This window comes from Zalophus californianus, chromosome 3 (genome assembly GCF_009762305.2).
Source record: "Zalophus californianus isolate mZalCal1 chromosome 3, mZalCal1.pri.v2, whole genome shotgun sequence".
NCBI lineage: Eukaryota > Metazoa > Chordata > Mammalia > Carnivora > Otariidae > Zalophus > Zalophus californianus.
Genome location: NC_045597.1, coordinates 167,384,095 through 167,404,758, shown reverse-complemented (window position 1 = coordinate 167,404,758; position 20,664 = coordinate 167,384,095). Strand labels below are relative to the sequence as shown.

At 43.2% G+C, this 20,664-nt stretch overlaps 1 protein-coding gene across 4 annotated transcripts; it reads left to right on the top strand.

Annotated features, from left to right (window-relative positions):
• Window positions 1–214: 214 nt before the first annotated feature.
• IDH1 (isocitrate dehydrogenase (NADP(+)) 1) lies at window positions 215–18,745 on the top strand. 4 transcript variants are annotated; one of them, XM_027590439.1, is made up of 10 exons: window positions 215–328; window positions 1,415–1,491; window positions 4,253–4,390; window positions 6,953–7,244; window positions 9,670–9,775; window positions 11,074–11,251; window positions 13,080–13,231; window positions 15,601–15,741; window positions 16,114–16,276; window positions 17,802–18,007. In XM_027590439.1, exons 3-10 carry the CDS (start codon window positions 4,269–4,271, stop codon window positions 17,890–17,892), a joined length of 1,245 nt encoding a protein of 414 aa, XP_027446240.1. In that variant the 5' UTR covers window positions 215–328; window positions 1,415–1,491; window positions 4,253–4,268; the 3' UTR covers window positions 17,893–18,007. The 4 variants fall into 4 exon arrangements, with proteins under 4 accessions (XP_027446240.1, XP_027446242.1, XP_027446239.1 ...); XM_027590441.2 differs by having other exon boundaries at window positions 231–393; window positions 17,802–18,745; XM_027590440.1 differs by lacking the exon at window positions 215–328 and adding an exon at window positions 764–841.
• Window positions 18,746–20,664: the final 1,919 nt, after the last annotated feature.

Genomic DNA, 20,664 nt, shown 5'->3' with positions numbered 1-20,664 from the left:
CCGCAAGGAGCCGGAGCCGAGTCCAGGGGGCGCTGCGGCCCCTTCCCCACCGCGAGTGCGGCGAAGGGGGAAGCGAATTCAGCCCAGAAGTTCCGGGACTGGTCCCCGCCCCTTGGCTCCGCCCACCCCCGTGCGGTCGGCGCGCGGCGACTGGCGGCGTGCAGGGGGCGGAGCTCCGGGAGGTGGGCTGAGGGGGCGGGCCTGGGAGGGGACAAAAGCGAGGCGGTGCCGAAACCCGGCCCTGCCGGCCCTCCGCTGTGTCGGTGCGGAGGCGGTGTCTGAAGCAGCAACAGCTGGGGCCCAGCAGGGATTGCCAGTGTAGACGCTTGTGAGTTTCAACGTGTCAGTGGCTGTGGTGCCACTAGCTCATCGTCCGCGTCCCTTCCCCTGCAGGTAACCGCAGGCTTCGAGGGGCGGCCCCCAGCCCCTGGCTTTTGCCAGGAAGCTCTGAGCCAGCCGATAGCTGGAACGGGAAAAAGGGAGAAAGCTCAGATCTTGGGTATGGAGAGAGGAATTTAGCGGCGAGCCCTAATCGAAAGGAAGGGGGAAAATCCAGGTTGGGCGTGGGGAAGAGACGGGGAGAAAGAGGGTGCTAGATGTCTGGATGTGGAAAAGGCCCACTCTTGGGCACGGAAGGGTGGAATCGGGCGGCAGAAAGTTGCTTGCAGTGACACATAGAAACCCCGGTCTGCATGCAGAAAGGGAAACCGAGCGGTGGGAGGATGCAAGGAGGCGTGGAAGACTAAGTCTTGGGTTTAGGGGTAAGAAAACGTGCGGCAGTGGCGAGCTGGATGCAAAGAAAGGTGGAAGTCATGGACTTGGGCGTGTGCAGCGAACTCAGGTGGCTGAAACTGGCGGTGCGGCGGGGTGGAAGTGTCCTCTTGGGGGCGTGGAAGGGTCGGGATGGGGTGGAGGGGACACCTCCGCCCCCGCTCGGGTCTCCAGTTTTCCAGTTCTAAGGAAGCGTTCCCGCAGCAGCCTCCAGGCCCCCGGGGTAAAGGTTCTTGGGCCGCAGAGCGAAGGGGTGGGCGTGGAGACCTGGAGAGAGGAGCGGAGCCAGCTTGGGTTGCAGCCCTCTTGCACAACGGCCACAAGGACGTATGCTGGCCAAGAGCCCACTGGTCACAGCGTCACCTAAGGTCGTGCAAACCCCAAGACGAGCTTACGGACGACGAACCGAAGACACGCCCACTGACGCACCCTCCAGTGTGTGCGGGGCAGAGATATTTGTGCTCCCTTCACCTTTATTTGGCAGGTGCCTGCCTGCGCCCCCAAAACTGCCCTTTGGCCCTCTCGGTATACTCAGCGCTGTACTTTAAACCGGATAAACCCGGCTGTCTGGCCCTTATTAAAAACAGCTAAATCCTCCTGACAGGCGTGTTTTGAACGTTAAGTCTTTCTATTCCCCTTTTAGTTTTGTCTTAGGAAATAAACTGCACTCAACTGAGTCTGCAAGATTGAAAGGAGTTGGGGTGATTAGAAGTTGTAAAGGTGAGAATTAGCAATTTTTCCCCTTCTGTACTTTGATGCGGCAATTCTGCGTTTAATTGGTCTTGGGGGTCTTAAGGTAGGGGAAGGCACTGCAAGGAATGAGTCAGGGGTATTTCCAACAATAAATTGCAACTGCTTCCTTGTTTCTTTCAGTGCAGCTCTTCTCTGCAAGAGACTGTTTTTTGGTCCAGAAATTACTGTAATTCATGAACTCAGCTTAATAAAAAATGTGGCTAAAAATTTGGGGTTGATGAAAATGAAATGATGAAAAGAAAAGAGCAACTCTTTCTGTATTCGTCCAGGTTTATTTTCTGTAATGACACAAGTGTGTCAGGATATTGGAACTCACCTGCTTTTGGACTAAATGACCTGGCTTGTTGGAAAAGTCCTTCCTTCTGAAGTCAGGGTTTGGGTGGAGAGGGAGAATCTGAGCAGCAAGGCTTAGAGAAGTGAATCCAGTGGGGCCTAAAGCCTACCCCAGGGAATTTAAATCTAAAATAAATAAATAATGTCCTATGTTGTCGTAAGCAGGAGTCTACAAAAAAACTTTACTTTTTTAGTTAAAAGATGCTAAAATTTTAATGGATACTGTGAGGAAATCCTGAAATGTTTCAGTTCTGAGATATAGAAAAATTACTGCAGAAAATGTTTGCTTCCACTGAGAAGGAAATAGTTTTAAAAATGCTATTACTCAGTATAAACAGTATCACTTGATAAGTTGAACTGAAGTAATTTGATCTTTAAAGAACAAAAATGTACCGGGGGGCACCTGGCTGGCTCAGTCAGTAGAATGTAGGACTCCTGATCTCGGGGTCATGAGTTTGAACCCCATGTTGGGTATAGAGATTACGTAAAAAAATAATCTTTAAAAAAAAAAAACAAAAATGTACTCATTAGTGGACTGTGAACCTCAGTTCCTTGTGACAAGGTAAGACATATTCAAGGATGCTATATGACCCATCAGTTGTATTTGCCATCAAGGAAAAAAAGCCAAGTCATAACTCTTGTATAATATTATGTAGGAATGCAGCCATGGAAATGTTGTATCAAGACCAAGATAAATTTGCTGCCTCTTTTTGTGTTTTGTTTTGTTTTGTTTTGTTTTGTTTTAAATGCAAGGACAGATGTGACATTGGGCTCAGGACTGAATCAACTTAAAGCTCTACTGTAAATCATACTTGAAATTACACATCAGAAGTAATTAACTCCTCCACACCAGTTTGTTCACTTCTTTTATTCTAGCTGAGTTCCAGATGGTTCCTCAGTAATGGTATAGAGAACCTCCTAAACACTAATAAGCAGGCTTCTAGAATTACAAATTTGGGAAGTGAAAATGGCCTGAGGATTAGGAATATGTCCTGGCTTGTCACAAGGAACTGAAGTTCACAGTTGGCTAATAAGTACATTTTCGGTTTGGTTTGGTTTTGTTTTAAGATTTTATTTTTTTAAGTAATCCCTATACCAACATGGGGCTCGAACTCACGACCCTGAGATCAAGAGTCACGCAGTCCACAGACTGAGCCAGCCAGGTGCCCCCCAGTACATTTTTGTTATTTAAAGATGAAACTACTTTAGCTCAACTCGTCAATTGATAACTGTTTATAGGCCTCTTACCTAATAATTAAGTCCGTTCTCTTGACTTTTCCAGGCTTCAGCCATAACTTAAAGGGATAAAAGCAATTTGCAGTTATGTTCCCCCAGGGTAGAAGTTTCCATTAGAGCATCATGGAAGGGAACAGACACCTTCCTCGGGCTCAGGGCCTCCTCCACTTCTCGGGAAACACACACAGGATAGGGTCTTCCTTGAAGCCTCATAGTTTCGCTTCCTCCAGAGGGTGCACCCCTGCCCTGTCTGGGAATGAGATTAATTTGTATTTGCTGTCCTCACATCCCAGGAAGACATGTCTTCCGGGGACAATTCCATTTCTCTGTCCCACCCACTGGCAGCTTAACTTTGCCCAAGAACAGTCCAGGAGTTTGGTGACCGAGGAACGGGACAGGGACGTGCTTGGCTCCTGGGCAGTAGTAGTAACCCTTCTCTATACAGGTTTTTCTAAATTGAGAAATCACTTTTGTATTTAGTGTGACATCCTCAGTATCCATTAGTGTCCCTAGAGAAACATAATTCCACCAGAAACTCTGCATCTTTCGCTTTTAGCCTTAAAAGTTTCCTTAGACACGGTTTGTAAGAACTTGTCGAATGACCCCAAGTGCAGTTTTGGTGTTTTAGGTTTTTTTGTTTTGTTTTGGTTTGGTTTTTTTGTTTAAACCAAAACAGCCTCTTAAAAGAGGGGAAATACTAGCACCCATCATTTTGCTGATCTTGACGGTGTTGAGGGTTGGATAGAAGGATTCAAATAAACATGATATTGCAGAAATCATCTCGTTTTAGAAGATAAACCAACAGTCAGGAATAATGATACCATTTTTAAGAACATGTTACAGGGTCGGGTCCCCCCACACTCTAGTGGGATGGCCTTGGGAAAGCTATTTTCCCTCTGTCAAAGTGAAATGGGACGATAATTTCCATCTTCCAGGGTTGTGCGGGCTGCCTCAAAAACCACACATGAAGCATGTAACACAATGCTTTACACAGAGAATGTGCTCGATTCTAATGGTAAATATATTGCTATTAGCTTTTTATGCAATAGGGCTGTTGTGAATGTAGTGTTTAGTAGTCACCGAATTCTTGGTATTTTGTTTTTACACTGTAATGAAATAAATGAGAAGACCTGTGTCTTACCTTTTGTTCTCTTTAAAGGTTTCTTGAAGTCAAAATGTCACAGAAAATCCATGGCGGTTCTGTGGTAGAGATGCAAGGAGATGAAATGACACGAATCATTTGGGAGTTGATTAAAGAAAAACTCATTTTTCCCTATGTGGAACTGGACCTGCACAGGTAAGCAGCAAACTCAGAAAGCATAATCTAAGTGATTTCAGGGTATGACTGGTTGTTTAAATAACTATGGCTGTATCTTATGAATAAAGCTTTTCAGGGAGGGATGCCAAAATATAGGTATACGAAACTTCTATTTTAATTTTATTAATTTTATTTATTTTTAAGATTTACTTATTTTTAGAGAGAACACAGAGGGGAGGGGCAGAGTGATTCTCAAGCAGACTCCCCACAGAGCCCAAGCCCCATGACAAGGGGCTTGATCTCCCAACCCTGAGATCAGGACTTGAGCCGAAACCAAAAGTCAGACGCTTAACCAACTGGACCACTCAGGCGCCCCAAACTTTCTATTTTAATTTTGACATTATTGGCTGGAAAGGCTGGACTTACCATTGTTCTGAAGAAAAGAATTGTGATGAGAACAAAGTGATTCTCCACTCTTTCCAAGCCTCTATTTCCCCTGAAGGTGGCTCAGAGCAGCACAAGGTTTTTATTTGTGGAAGGGAAAATAATAGAGGTACAGTCTGTGTTGAACAGTAAAGTAATTGTAGTTAACACAGTTTTATCCTTTCTACCTACCTCTGTTTACTATCACTCTACTTAACTAGTCAGTGGACCTTTCCCCCCTATTCTTTCCTTGGCTTTTGCCCTTTTCACACAATTACAACACAGAAAGAGCCCTTGAAGTTATTTATACAAGCCCCACCTTTTTGTAGACAGTCCCTTAAACCTTTTGTGTTCTAAGGATTTGAGCCATTGCTCTTTTATAAAGTGTTTGTTTGGAGACAGATATGAAAGTCTCTGTGGGATTCTTCCTTCTGTTCCCTGTGATTTTTTATAAACTTGCTCATGCTCTTCATACATCCAAACAAGGAAGAGGCAGAATTTTTCCAAAAGGGATGTGGCTGAAGCCTGGCATGGCAAAATGTTGACCCACACAGTTTAGCCAAACTACAGCAAGTCTTAAGTATATTTGTCTTGACCCACAATTATTCATCAGACCCACGTGTTCCGAGGGCCTGTTGTTTTGCCTGGGTGTAGACACTTCATTCACGTGGTGTCATTAGACACTCTTTTTAGTTATTCTAAGCCCAAGCTATTGATAATGTCTATATTGCAACCCCGAGATGAAGCAAATACTTGCAGAGGTCAACCAAGCATATAGGAAACAAAGCATAAAAAACAAAAAACATCAAATGGGTTACGAAAGCATTTCATGAGCACTCTCCTGGTTCGGAACTTGACATGGCAGTAGGTGAATTTGCCAAGTTCTTGCCAGTGTAATGGCTGTAAAATGTGTTTATTTTCTGCAGGCTAGACAGTGGTCCAGGCCACTTACTCATTCTCTTCTGTTAGAGACGTTAAGAAGAGAAGCAAAAACCCCACTAATTTGCTGGTAGATTCTTCTGATGAGAAATGGTTCCTACGAACATGAAAAGTGCTGACCCCAGTCCTCATTTGAGTTAGGATTAGACATTTGTAATATTCAGCATTTCCTATGCCAGAAGATAAGAGAGTCAGTGGATTCCTTACACGTAAGTGAATTATCTTAAGACCAAAGCCGTTTGGAATAATTTTTATTTGGAAATACATTAAGATTGCTGTCTTTGTGTGTTTGCATCATGAGTTGAGATAGCGAAGGAAAGGAAAATGCAAAGACTAAAAGGAACTGAAAGGAGAAATCTAGAGGCTTAATGGGTTAGCAAGTTTTGAAAGCTGAAAAAAGCTGAAAAACTTCTTTGAAGTCTTGGAAGACAAAATGAATTGTTACATTACTGTTTTGTTTCTCCTGCTTCTGACAGACTGTGACATACTTGAGATAAAGCTTTAATCATTTTCTATGCTCCGTGGACAACCAACATTCTTCCCAGGTCTGAAAAACCTGCAGCCTGGGTATTGGTGTATATTACTATAACTCCCTGGGGGATGTAAATCCGTCATTGGATTCCATTATTTACCCAACAAACAGCAGGCTTATTTCCAGAACAAAGAAACTTACCTAAGAATTAGGGAAAGGTTCATCTTCTGACTAACTGGCATTAATGAAGAAGTCGGTAGCATTTTTGGCACGGGCTGTGGCATTTATAGCTCCTACCGCTTGAATGCCATAATACAAACAATCCTTTAAACCCTCTGACCCCTTTATTTTTAGAGCACAGTGTTTACTAAGGGAAAATTAAGTGCTTAGGCTTCCGTTTTTATGCTAATTTTATGGAAGGAAGTCTGCAAAAACGGTTGCTCATATGCCATGATTGCCTCTTGGTGCTGAAGAGCACGCAAAGGGGCAGAGCACAATGGCTTCCATTCAGTCTCCTTCTAGACAGCTTCCCACACCACAGGCGGGTGTGGCTCATAGTGCACCTCTCTTAGTGCTTTGTTTGGTTGGCAGCCGTCTTCTGGGTCTGAGGTACCCTAATCCTAAAAGTTGGCAGATTGAGGTGTATTTTGAGCCTTTCCTTTCTTCAGGACAGGCTCTGCGTGCCATCACCATGCATAGAATGGTGACACCCTCAGTCATTCATCAGTTTGTCCGGAGAGTTACGCTTAATGACTTTTCCCTCCCAGCTATGATTTAGGCATAGAGAATCGTGATGCCACCAATGACCAGGTCACCAGGGATGCTGCAGAAGCTATAAAGAAGTACCACGTTGGTATCAAGTGTGCTACCATCACGCCCGATGAGAAGAGGGTTGAGGAGTTCAAGTTGAAACAAATGTGGAAATCACCAAATGGCACCATCCGAAATATTCTGGGTGGCACCGTCTTCAGGGAAGCTATTATCTGCAAAAATATCCCCCGGCTTGTGAGTGGATGGGTAAAACCCATCATCATAGGTCGTCATGCTTATGGGGATCAGGTAAGTTGTGTTGGCGTAGTTGAATTCTCCATACTCTTTTTTTCGTGACCTTTGGCTGCCCAGAAGTTCTGATCTATATGTTTTATTCTTTTGGTGTCTACTCCCTTTAAGCGAGGTACAAAATTGAGAAGTGTGTATGTGTATATCTGTATATTTAGGTAGAAATAAATATAGATAAACTTATAGATAGGTACCTGTTTCAACACAAATGATTTTTTTTCAGATGTATTTTTTTCTTCCTGTGTCTTTTCTTTTTTTTAATGTGGGCTCCACCCCCAGTGTGGAGCCCAATGTGAGGTTTGAACTCACGACCCTGAGATCCAGACCTGAGCTGAGATCAAGAGTTAGAGCCACCCGGGCGCCCCCATATATCTTTTTCTTTTTTTTTTTTTTTTTAAGTTAAACATATGATATGGCGATTTTTGTACCATTTCCAGTGGTTCAGCCAAATTAGTGGTTCTTCACCCTGGGTATACAATAAGATCCATTATGGGTTTTTTTGTTTTGTTTTTTGTTTTGTCTTACTTCTTAAACAAATTTGGGTTTTTGTTTTAATTCCTGTATAGGAGTTCTGCCCTCCACCAGCTGAACCTGAATTTCATGAGGTTCAGACATTTTAAAGCTCCCAGGTGATGCCAGTGTACAGACAGGGTTGTGAACCACCAAAGATTATATTGAACATAATCTCTTCGTGCAAAAAAGGAAAAACTGATTCAGTAGTTGAAAGTATTCTCTTTAAAACATTCCTCTCCTCCTTGGAAAAGAAAGAAGTATTAGTTTCTGTACTTTTGTACCAGTAAGCTCATTGCCAAATTAAACAGAAAAACTGCCAACTAAACAAAATCCGTATTGAAACGGAGGTTTCGGACTTTCATAAAAAGCAGCTTATGTCCTGAAAGAGCCTTAAGAATAAGAATGTCTCATGCTGAAATCCAGAGGCTTTGATGTAGCAGTCCTCAGAAACAGTGTGGCCAGACCACTCTCTGTTCCTGGGGATGGGGTCACTGGGTCAGTCCTTGAGGATCAGCTCACTTTGTTCTACCCTGTGGTTCAAACTATCCCTTCATCCTGGCCAAACCTTCCAGAGGCCCAGGAGAGAGAACGTCGACAGGAGCACTACAAACTCGCATATCCCAAGAAGACCACTCTTAAGTTCTTATGAGTTCATGGTGTCTTTTTCATCCTCCACCACCCCCATCCCCAGCCCCCCAGCTTTCTTTTAATTGTTTTGGCATCAGTCACTTGGAAGAATGGTCATTCTTTTCATTAAAGTCCAGATTGAAAATTCCCAACCTAGGGTTGATTCAACTCAATGTGCATAAACCTCTACAAAGCATCTGTGAGGCTTTGGTGCCTCAGGGTCTTCCTTTTGAGAAATGGGAATAAGTTTCCACCATAGTGAAGGACTTTATATGGCAGAAATGTGCTGCGGAGAAAAGATATTTAATCTTCACAGTTACCCGATGGTTCTTTTCCCAGCTGTCATCAGGATTGCCCTATGCAAACGTAAATAAATAGGTATGGCTGGCAACTGTTGGTACCTGATTGTAAAAATGTTCTAATTTAAGTGCAGCAGAAATTCACAGATGCCTCGTGTGGGCCAGGCACATTTTTCCACCAGTGTAGCTCACTCCCATGAACAAGATGGCTGCCCTTGTACAGTGCTTCCCTGAGGGGCACCAACTAGCCTGTCCCAGCTGCTTCCACAGTCACTGCTGCTTTTGGACAAATCCTGGGCTGGTGTTAGTAGCGATCATAACCATGAAGAGACTGAGCCCTGAAGGTCTAAGGACCAGATCCCAAGTCTTTCAACCCTAGATGTGTTATTGCCACTATATCACAGTTCCTCCGTTGTAAGATTGATGGAAGAATCAAATGAGATAAGGAGACGATTCAAGTTAGTCACTTAAAGTACCTGTCATATAGTGAGGACAAGGCATTAGCTCTCGTCACCATCCGTGCTGTAGCTAGTGTGTTATCATCCCCCTGTGGAAAGACTTCCTTGACCTCCAGGTCATGGTCATTTCCTCTCCCTGTCATCCTACTGCATTTCATATCTAAGCCCCGCTTTGACATTTGAAAACTCTTAGGTTGCGTCTCACTTTTGTATGTCTTTGTTAGGATATAAGCTTCCTAAGAGAAAATGCTTTGTCATTCTCCTCTCCTTCTCGGTGCTCAGGAAACTGCTCTTTCCATGGGAGGCGCCCAGTAAATTCTGATTTCCACTCTACTGTAGGATCAACTTGCTTTGGGAACTCTCTGGACCTCTTTTTTCCCATCTCTAAAATAAATGACGGTTGAGCCTCACTGCCCTGTTTGTCTAGGTATCTTCCAGCTCTATATTCTACGATTTTTCTTCCCTTATAATTCTTGAAAGGATAGTTCGGTTTGGTTTGGTTTTTATACCTTTCTCCCCCCTACACAGTACAGAGCAACTGATTTTGTTGTTCCTGGGCCTGGTAAAGTTGAGATAACCTACACGTCAAGTGATGGATCCAAAAAAATGACATACCTGGTACATAACTTTGAAGGTAAGTCCATCATGAACTATATCTTTTCATTTTTTACAGATCATTTAGACACTATTGGTACTGTTTTTTAAAAGTTAGTTTTGTGGCTGCCAAAAATACAACCTGGACTCTACAGCATTTCTACAGGACCCAAAATCTAACATAAAGAAGTAATTGGCTTCCATGCCTTCCATGGGGTGGACTAAAGACACAAAAGGAGCCAGCCACTTAATTGGAAATGCATGTGGGCAAAGACAGGTAGATAGTTTTGCACTTCTCCTGAAACACAGAGGGAAGGTCGGCAGGAATCTGTTGTGCCTAAATTATGGAAATTAAATATTAATAATCCCGTATCACCTGTCACGTAATCTGCGCTTTGCTCTGGTAAGGGTTTGTATTTGAAAATGGTTGCGTTATATATTTGCTGAAATTTTCTTCTTGCCCTGAGTGTTTATTCTGTGAAAGTGAACATTTCTTTTTTTGCCTTGTCTTCCCCACCATCCTGCTGCTTGAAAGGTCTACTGTGTCAAATGCCACCCAAAGGTTGTTGAAAGAACAGAGAACGCCTCTCTCTCTCCACTCCTGAAGTAGTTAAAAGCTCTCATACAAACAAAAGCTCAAAGCTGACCTAGCCCTTGTTCTCTTTGCCTCCTCTGAGTAATAATATCATTTTAATGGAATCTCGTCCTGCGGGTTTGGGCCTTGCACATTTTGAGCCTAGGTTGGCCCTGGGCAATGGCACAGATTGAAGTGCTTTCTTTCAGTAACTACAGAGCTCACCAAGGAAGAGTCGTGAAACACTAGTGATGACATGTAGCATAATTATTTCTGCCAGTGAGGTATGAACCTTCAGTCTCCTCCAGGAAAAGATGAGAATTCTCATTCGATATTTGAAATGCCAATTTTTTCTCAATGGCTGAAGAAGGAGCACACACTCAGAGTTGAAAACACATCTGTGAAATTTTTTAAAAAGTGTGAAAGACAGCTTAAAATGGATTCACCCTTTCTTGAGTGTATATCTGGTCCATATTAGCACTTTTTAGTATTTTTGGTATCTTCAGGATCCTGAAGACCGTGTGTTTCTCACTTCTATTGCCCTTTCAAAACAAGTTAGGATGTCCTTTTCTAGAATTGACTTTCTTCCGATCATGTGCCTCGGCAACTCATGGAATATTCACGTTTGAAGCCTGGCCGGGACTTTTTGAAGCCCTGGGAGCTGGGAATTGGGTGCTTGGGTGGTGGTGGGTGGATTTGGACGTGTTACAACTCTAGCCCATTTACCCTTCTCCTTTTTCCTCTCTTCGGGGTCCCCTCCACAGACGGTGGTGGTGTGGCTATGGGGATGTACAACCAAGATAAGTCGATCGAAGATTTTGCACACAGTTCTTTCCAGATGGCTCTGTCTAAGAGTTGGCCTTTGTATCTGAGCACCAAAAACACGATTCTGAAGAAATATGATGGACGTTTTAAGGACATCTTTCAGGAAATATATGACAAGTAACTACAGTTCTTTTTTTTTTTTTACTTTGTCTTTTTCCTAAAATAAGCTAGGATTTCTAATATAGAATTTCCATCCTTATCCCTTTGATTCTGGGGCAAATTGAGTGAAAACCATCACTATCCCATAAAGTAAAGGGCACAACTAAGATTTAACAGATGTGAAACAAGCCATTCTTGAGTTGCTTTTAGAAGGTAAATGCTTTCAAATAAAGGTCCCACATTTAGTTTTTTCAGAGCAAGAATTGTTTAATGTTTGAATGTAGGTGCCCGGTGATTGACAGAAAGTTCTAATTTTGGGGGGTCACTGGCTGGCTCAGTCAGTGGAGCATACGACTCGATCTCAGGGTTTTGAGTTCGAGCCCCATGTTGGGTGTAGAGATTATTCACAAATAAAATACTAAAAAAAAACAAAAACAAAAGAGGGCCACCTGGATACCTCAGTCGGTTAAGCATCCAACCCTTCATTTCGGCTCAGGTCATGATCTCAAGGTCATGAGTTCGAGCCCCTCCCCCTCCTTCGGGCTCCGTGATGGGCAGAGAGCCGACTTAAGATTCTCTCTGCCCACCCACCCCCAGCTCGTGCTTGCTCTCTCTCTCTCAAAAAAAAAAAAAATTATAATTTTTCAAGCTTATGCATATGAGTTTCTGAGTTGGGCACATTTCCACTCTTTCTGAAGCCCATTGTTGTGATTTAGAACTCTGCCTTAGTGGAGTCATTTGAACTTAGTTCAATATTTATAACAGCTTCAAGTTCAACAACATGGGAGCATGTGTTAACTTTTAAGATGGCATAACTTCCTTTTAGTTGCATGTGTTGAGGCCAGGGCTTCGGTTTTAGGTATCTTTCCTAAGACATCTTAATTCCTCTTCCTGCTACCCATTCATACCAATCCTAGGAGCTGTCCTAGTTTCCTGAAAGATACAGAGTGGTAGAATCATATTTTTCCTCCATTATTACATTTTTTTTAAGATTTTATTTATGGGCGCCTGGGTGGCTCAGTCGTTAAGCGTCTGCCTTCGGCTCACGTCATGATCCCAGGGTCCTGGGATCGAGTCCCGCATCGGAGCCTGCTTCTCACTCTGCCTCTCTCTCTCTCTGTCTCCTATGAATAAATAAATAAAATCTTTAAAAAAAAAGATTTTATTTATTTATTTGAGAGAGAAATGGAGAGGGCACAAGCAGGGGGAGGGAGAGGGACCAGCAAACTCCATGCTGAACCAGGAGCCCAAGGTGGGGCTGGAGGCGGGCTCGATCCTGGGACCCTGAGATCATGACCTGAGCCGAAGTCAGATGCTTAAGCCACCCATGTGCCCCCATTATTACATTCTTAAAGTAAGCTGTATCTCAAGAATCTGATCAGTAGTGTACTGAAAACTAAAAATAGTGCTGGGGACACTCTACTCTCTCCCTTATTCTCCATCTCTGCGAAGGAAGTGAAATCACTCTAACAGGTGGGGACATGGGGTTTCACAGCTAAAAAATGGGCAGGATTTGAGCTTAGGTCTATCAGATTCTCAAGTCTGTGCTGCTTCTACTAAAAAATGCTGCTTCCAGCTCCACCCTCTTTGGGGAAGCAAGTGCTGTCCCTAGTAACACTAATTTTCTTTTTTTTTTTTTTTTAAGATTTTATTTATTTATTCATGAGAGACAGAGAGAGAGAGAAGCAGAGGGAGAAGCAGGCTCCCAAGGAGCAGGGAACCCGATGTGGGACTCGATCCCAGGACCCTGGGACCATGACCTGAGCCGAAGGCAGACGCTTAACCATCTGAGCCACCCAGGTGCCCTAATTTTCTTTTTAATTTCCTTTTCTCTCTTGCTTCTTAGGCAGTACAAATCCCAATTTGAAGCCCAAAAAATCTGGTATGAGCATAGGCTCATTGATGACATGGTGGCCCAAGCTATGAAATCGGAGGGAGGCTTCATCTGGGCCTGTAAAAACTATGATGGCGATGTGCAGTCAGACTCCGTGGCCCAAGGTAAGGAGCTGTGGGACCGAGCAGAGGTGGAGCTCAGGTGGTGGCACATAGGTCATGCCACAGTAGTTCTCTAGTTTGGGAAGGGGGGTTTTGCAGCCCTTCGTTTGTTAAATGCTGAAATGATAAGCACTGCGAGCCATCCTGTTCCATCTGACACAAGCAGAGAAGCCCAGGGCTGTTCACAGAAATTCCAAGAACCAGGGGCTTTATGCCAGAGGTAAGGGCCAAATCAACAGAAACTCTCCCTGCCCCGATTTCTTCAGCACCAAGCTGCCCTTCAGTTTCAATTATCCATGGCAGCTATGTAAACGTGAATCTTCCCCTGATAAACGTTTGTGTTAACTTTAATCCTGTTTGCTTTTCCCCAGGAAGTACTACTTTTTCTTTTCTCTTATGAAAACTTAAGCAACTCCTACCAGTTTGAAAATTGGTAGATCAACCCAGGTTTATGTCAGATAAATGAGTTAGACAACTCTCTTTACCCTCCCTCCCTCTGTTTCTCCACATCCTCATAATCCTTTGGGCTGTGTTCAGTAGAGGAAGGAGTAGTGCTTTATGATGCTTCCAGGGCGGGTAAGGGAAAGTATTCCTTATGAGCAGATTTCTTGGGAAGGGACCCAAATCATTCCACCCTTTCTAAATGTCCTCATAGCAGCAAAGAGTATCTGGATGGATCTTTCAAATTCAAATGTCAAGATATGGAGGGCTAAAGGACTTTGAAATAGGACTTCGGAAGTGCAGGGTCTGGCAGTGCACTGATAAGGGAGCAAGGCTCTGTGTCTGGGCAGAGCCTGTAGATAAATGTGACCTCAGTGCCGCTCAACAGGCAAAAGCAACAGTGCTGTCTGCATGTCCAGTCTTTCCTTTTTTTTTTTTTTTTTTAAGATTTTATTTATTTATTTGACAGAGAGAGACATAGCGAGAGCAGGAACACAAGCAGGGGGAGTGGGAGAGGGAGAAGCAGGCTTCCCGCAGAGCAGGGAGCCCGACGTGGGACTCGATCGCAGGACCCCGGGATCACGACCTGAGCCGAAGGCAGACGCTCAACAACTGAGCCACCCAGGCGCCCCTGTCCAGTCTTTCCTAGGATATGAGCTACTGTGGACTCACACCACTTATGTCCTCAGTTTTGACCGTGGTACCAACTAGTGTCCTGATATTAAACATAAGCAAACTCACTATGGATATGGTCCTGAACTTCTCCAACCAATAAATATTTGGGAGTCTACCAAAGCCTCAGACCAACACAATGATATGAAAGGAGCTACTAGTCCCATGCAGAAGTTTCTAACGATACTCAGAAATGAGTTAAAAAAAAAAACAAAAAACATTGTTTATGTATCTACTCTCAAACCAAAAAAAAGAAAAACACACAAAAAAAACAAACGTAGCAGCCTGTGATAAATTTGCATTATTAACCCCACAGGTGCTATTGGACGGTAGCTAAAACAGAAAAAGACATTCTTCAAATTCAAGTATAAAAGAGTGAATAAGAGAAGGAAAATCAATTGTCTGGACTTAAAAGTGCTAATGTCGTTCTCTGAAAAGGAAGCCACAGAATGGGACTGTCTTGTTGGGACTTTTACTGGGAGCAAGGGCAAGAGGGGTATTCTTGGATCATCCCATCCTGTTTTCAACCTGCCTTTCCAGTCCCAGTGAATCTGAGCAGCTTGATGGCAGGACACAACTCTGATCTTTATTTTCCTGGAACAGCACAGCATCTGCACATAAGAATAGTGGTAATATGGGGCGCCTGGGTGGCTCAGATGGTTAAGCGTCTGCCTTCGGCTCAGGTCATGATCTCCAGGTCCTGGGATCAGGCTCCCTGCTTGGCAGGGAGTCTGCTTCTCCCTCTCACTCTCCCTCTGTGCTTGCTCTCTCTCTCTCTCAAATAAATAATAAAATCTTAAAAAAAAAAAAAAGCAATATACTGAGCTCTTACTCTGTGGCAGGTACTGTTCTAAGGAAGATGAATATATATTCTTTTCACATATATTCACAAATATATGTGTATTCATCTAATTCTCGCAACAATCCGGTGAAGGAGGTGCTTTGATTATTTCCATTCTACAGGTAAGAAAACTGAGTCACAGTAGCAAGGAAGTCGCAGTACTAGGGTAGAAGGCAAGCAGGCAGATCCTGAGTTCTCCATCCCAGAGCAGGTGCCTCTGAGATAGACAAGTGAAGAAGAAGCGTAGCCTCTCCAGACTCTTTGATCCTGATCTCTGTAGCAGGGACCTTGCTTCCTGAAAGGTGGAATTACTGATGACTACACATGCTTATGCTTATTTTCCTGAGACTGCTCATCTCCGAGAGATGGAGTGCTCTTCCTGCAGTTGGACCCAATACTTCATGCTTTGCCACTTCAGGTTATGGCTCTCTTGGCATGATGACCAGCGTGCTGATTTGTCCAGATGGCAAGACCGTAGAAGCAGAGGCTGCCCACGGGACTGTGACACGTCACTACCGCATGTATCAGAATGGACAGGAGACGTCCACCAATCCCATTGGTAAGATCGTGTTTACTGCTACCCTGATTTCCACCCAAAAAGTGGTGATCTCCAAAGGGAATCAGATGTGCTGCTTTGGCTGCCCAATGCCTTGTGTATAAAATCATCACCAAACAGTGCATCTTTTCTACTGATAAGAGCCATTTGAGGGTGCTTCTTGAAATTACACAAATAGATTTTTTTTTTAATTTCTATTCAGTAAAAGTACTTCCAGTTCTTATATAACCCGTGTGGATAGCGTCTAATGGAATCAGTCACCAAAACAACAACAAAAAAAAATTGTTCTAATTTTGGGAACTGAAACATTTGGGAATCCCTCTTGGTATGATCCAAGTGTTGGTTTTTTGGTTTTGTTTTGTTTTGCTCTTTCAGCTTCCATTTTTGCCTGGACCAGAGGGTTAGCCCACAGGGCTAAGCTTGATAACAATAAGGAGCTCAGTTTCTTTGCCAAGGCTTTGGAAGAAGTCTGTATTGAGACCATTGAAGCTGGCTTCATGACCAAGGACTTGGCTGCTTGTATTAAAGGTTTGCCCAAGTAAGTATAAGATGCCCTGAGCTCTGCAGTCAAATCACCGCATATTTTTTCTGGGCTCAAAACATTCTTTTCTGGGCTCCAAACATCAGGGCTTTTTGGAAGTACATGAATTGTTATTTATCACATACCTCAGGGATCAATAGACACTTATCTATAGAATGCCGACAGTAAGCATTTCAGACTTTGTGGGAACATACAGCCTTTTCAAAACTATACAGCTATTGAATTTTGCCACTGTGGAAGGAGAACAGTCATAGATGATGTAGAAGCTAGTGGATGTGGTAGTGTTCCAATCAAACTGATTGCAAAACCAGACTAGCCTGGATGGAGTCCAGGGGCCAGGCTGTAGTTTGCTGACCTCTGATTCAGTTGATGATCTTTGGGTGACAAGGTTCTTTTTAACAAAATTATAGACCGTTGAAACAAAGGGACCTCCAAGGCTATTGTACTCTATCCCTTTAATTTCTTCAATTTATGGGTAAGAAAAACAGCTCAAGTTTTATTTTTTAACTTTAAAAGATTTTATTTATTTATTTGACAGAGAGAGCACAAATAGGCAGAGTGGCAGGCAGAGGGAGAGGGAGAAGCAGACTCCCCACTGAGCAGAGAGCCCGATGCAGGGCTCAATCCCAGGACCCCGGGATCATGACCTGAGCCGAAGACAGACGCTTAATGGACTGAGCCACCCAGGCGCCCCAACAACACAAGTTTTAGATGCCCACTTGGTCATAGTCCCAATTATCTATAACCAACCAGCAGATATTCGAGGCCCATTTATTGCCCAGGATTTTTCTCAGAACATGGTAGCCCATATCCCAGCTGGATTGGCTGCTAATCAGAGACTTCTCCCTCACAGGTGGTCACTATTGACTCACCTCAAGAAACCCTACTAAAGTTTAACACCAGTCCCAAGTCCCAACCGTGCATCCTCCAAGATTTCCGTTAGGGTCAGTATACCTCAGTGATGAGGATATACTCAACCACTATGTCGTTCTTATCTTAAATTTCTGGCAAGAACAGTGTTTGAAATGTGCTTATCAGTATGTTACCTTTGTAGCCTATTTGAATAGGCACCTATCAGCAGGATTACTTTAGCCAGTCCGTTACCTTTTTTTTTTTAAGTAAGACAATGATAAAAATAAGCGTTCAGACTTTTTTAAGGACATATGACAATTTGTAGGAATGTAGATGAAAGCATGGCTGTTCCCCTGAATAGGTTTTGTTATTTTTAAGAATGAGGAATAAGAAGTGGGATGATTTCAGTCAGGCATTAGTCTGAATGGAAGCTCTGTGATAGCTTCACCCTCCAAGACTCAGGGCAAGGGACATCCTGTGAAGGTGCAGGGGTCAGCCCCTTGAACCTTCAGCACGGTCATAAAGCCATATATTCATAGCTTGTTAATATTAGTGTTCTTCTAGACATAAATAAAATGCTACCTATGTAGCATTTCTAGGACTTTCCCTCTACCTGCTACCAGACCAGAGACAAACTAATTTCTTTCTCTTCTTTTTTCTCCTTTATTAGCGTGCAACGTTCTGACTACTTGAACACATTTGAGTTCATGGACAAACTCGGAGAAAACTTGAATATAAAACTGGCTCAGGCCAAACTTTAAGGCCATCCCTCAGCTGAGGAGGATACGTGTTTTTGGTAACTAGGTCCACTGGTTTACATTTTCCTGTATAACACTCAAGGGTAAAGGTAAAATCAATTTTGTAATTTGTTTAGAAGCCGGAGTTTATCTTTTCTATAAGTTTACAGCCTTTTTCTTACACGTACAGTTATGCCACCCTCGTGAACGTGGCAGGGGACTTTTTTAAATTTTATTTTATTTTCTACTGGAACCCAGGAGTTACTTCAGTGCTCATTTGTACTCGTAGTCACTTTTTCTCATGTTCTAATACAAATGACCAAAATGAAGAGTGCTCGAAAGGGTAAACTGTAGCCACAGTATTGTTCCTGAAAATATGAGTGAAGTACAAATTCACCCTCTTCACCACTCTGTGGCCTGGGGCGCTGGGTGGTTTTGGTGTAACAGATGTCCCATCACGTGACGTAGAGCTGTCCAGGAAACTTGCCCATAATTTGGAATGAAAAGCAGAGGTGTAACTAAAACCTGTTGGAGACACCGCGGTCACTTTTGTAAAGAGCTCTTCTTAAATGTTTTGAAAATGCTAAATATTTGTGAGGCGACTGGAGAGTTTGGAATCCCGAATAAATACTACCTGGGGGTCTGTCCTCTGTGTGTGTCACCTCCTCCCGCCCTTGTGTGGCCTGAGTATTATGCTACCCTGAACAGCATATTTCATCCAAGTGCAATAATCCAAGCTGCACCTTTTTTGGACTTTTGCTGGCCCATTTTATTTCCCTTATATAAATGTGATTTTTTTCAGAAGTTGATTTTAAACACTATTCTAGTCTGTTCTTCATCCGAACTACTAATTGTAATTAAAATTCAGTGCTAATGACTAGTCTTCTTGGGTTTTTATTTATTGAATATACTTTGGGTGCCTGGCAGGCACATGCTAGGTCCTGGCCACAGGAATTTGATTTTGAACAGTCTCTGCCCTGAAGGAGTTTACTGTGGTGGAAATGGGTAAGTGAACGGTAAGAATTGGATTCTACAGTGAGAGGGAAAGAAGACCGAAGACAGAACAAAGGAGGTAACCGGAATATTAGGGAATCAAGTGTAGGCACATGCTAAGGAGTATACGTATGATCATGTAAGTTAATTGGAAGCCAGTGAAGACTTAAGGGAGGGACATGATCATATTTTCCTTTAAAAAAAATAGCACAGCTTGTATGAAGAATGGATAGTAGTGGAGGAGGGGGTGGTGGGCACAGTCCAGGAAGGAAGGCCAGTTATCAGGGTATTGTGATACTTCAGGCGGGAAATGATGAAGATCTGAACTGGGGCAGTTGCCCTGGGGATGGAAGAAGCAGGGTGGGTCCCCGAGAAGAGAAGAGAATGGATGGGGATCGGTGGGTACCCAGGGGATGTGGGAAAAGCAACACGTCAAAGAGGTTTCCCACATTTCCAGTTCACACCTGAAGAAAACCAGGTCAGCAGCCCAGCAGTAGCCATATACTATGGGGAAAGAAACTGAGAACTCGAGAGGCACTTTGATCAGGCGCACACAGTACCTCAGTGGCCATCTTGGCCTGGAAGCCAGGAATCCTCATCGCTGAGCTGGGGCTCTTTCCATGGGACCTGCACATTTGCAGGTTTGGATGGATGAAGAAAGCATCGCGTGGAACAAGTGATGCCATTGGATTGGATGACCACTGGTCCCTCCAGCACTCACAAACATCCTGGGAGGTGATCAGATGAATGTTTGTGGCTGCAAAGTCCCGCCTCAACGTCTATCAGATCAGTATTTGGCCAAGAACCGGTTAATGTTCTAAAATATTTAGTGAATGAACAGATGCTGACCAATACATGCCTAGGCTAATGGTTTACTTTGTAACAGCATCAGGATCAGAATTGTTGACCTGGAAAATGACTCCAGCTTCGCAAAACACTGAAGGCAGCAGGATCAAGGAACAGAGAAGACAGGAGTCCCACACTTCGAAATTCTCTCAATTGCAAGTACTATTTCTTAAGTAGAATTTTTAACTGAAAATACTTCATAACTAATCTTCACAATTAGAATCACAGCTCCCTTGTATTTTTCCCGGATACAGACTGTCCTCCTAAGGCACTCCCAACAAGTGATTTTCCATCCTCCATTTGAATATTTCTATCATAAAAATTTCTTCCACATTAAGGGTCTTGTCTGTTCCTGTTGAGAAGGAGCTAAGATATGAAACGAATATAAAAAATATTAAGAAAGACTAGTGTTTATATAAATACTGAAAAATTGTATATTCTGTTATCTCTGTACTATTAGAAATTTTACTTCATAGGCCCTATTCTTAACATTAGGGAGAGTGCAGCATCCAAACTGCTAATTCCTCTGGAACAAGAAAGTTGAAAACTCTGGATGGTATCTCAGACTCAAAAGAGGTGACCTTTGCAGACAGCATAGCATTGTTTGTAATTTTTAATTTTGATATTATTTCAGACTTATAGAAAAATTATGAAAATTGTATGAGGAAGTCCCATAACGTTTTGCCAATTTTTTACTTTTGCACCCTTCGTTCTGTCTCTCTCGTCTTTCTCCCTCCCTACACACACACACACAACACACACACACTTTTTTTTCCTGAACCATTTCAGAGAAATTTGAAGACATTGTGCCCCTTCACCCTTAATCCAGTGTGTATTTCCTAAGAACAAGGACATCCTCTTATATAACCATACTACGATTGTCAGTCAGGAAATTTAACATTGATATAATGCGATACGGTCCCTATTCAAATTTCAGCAACTGCTCCCCTAATCTTT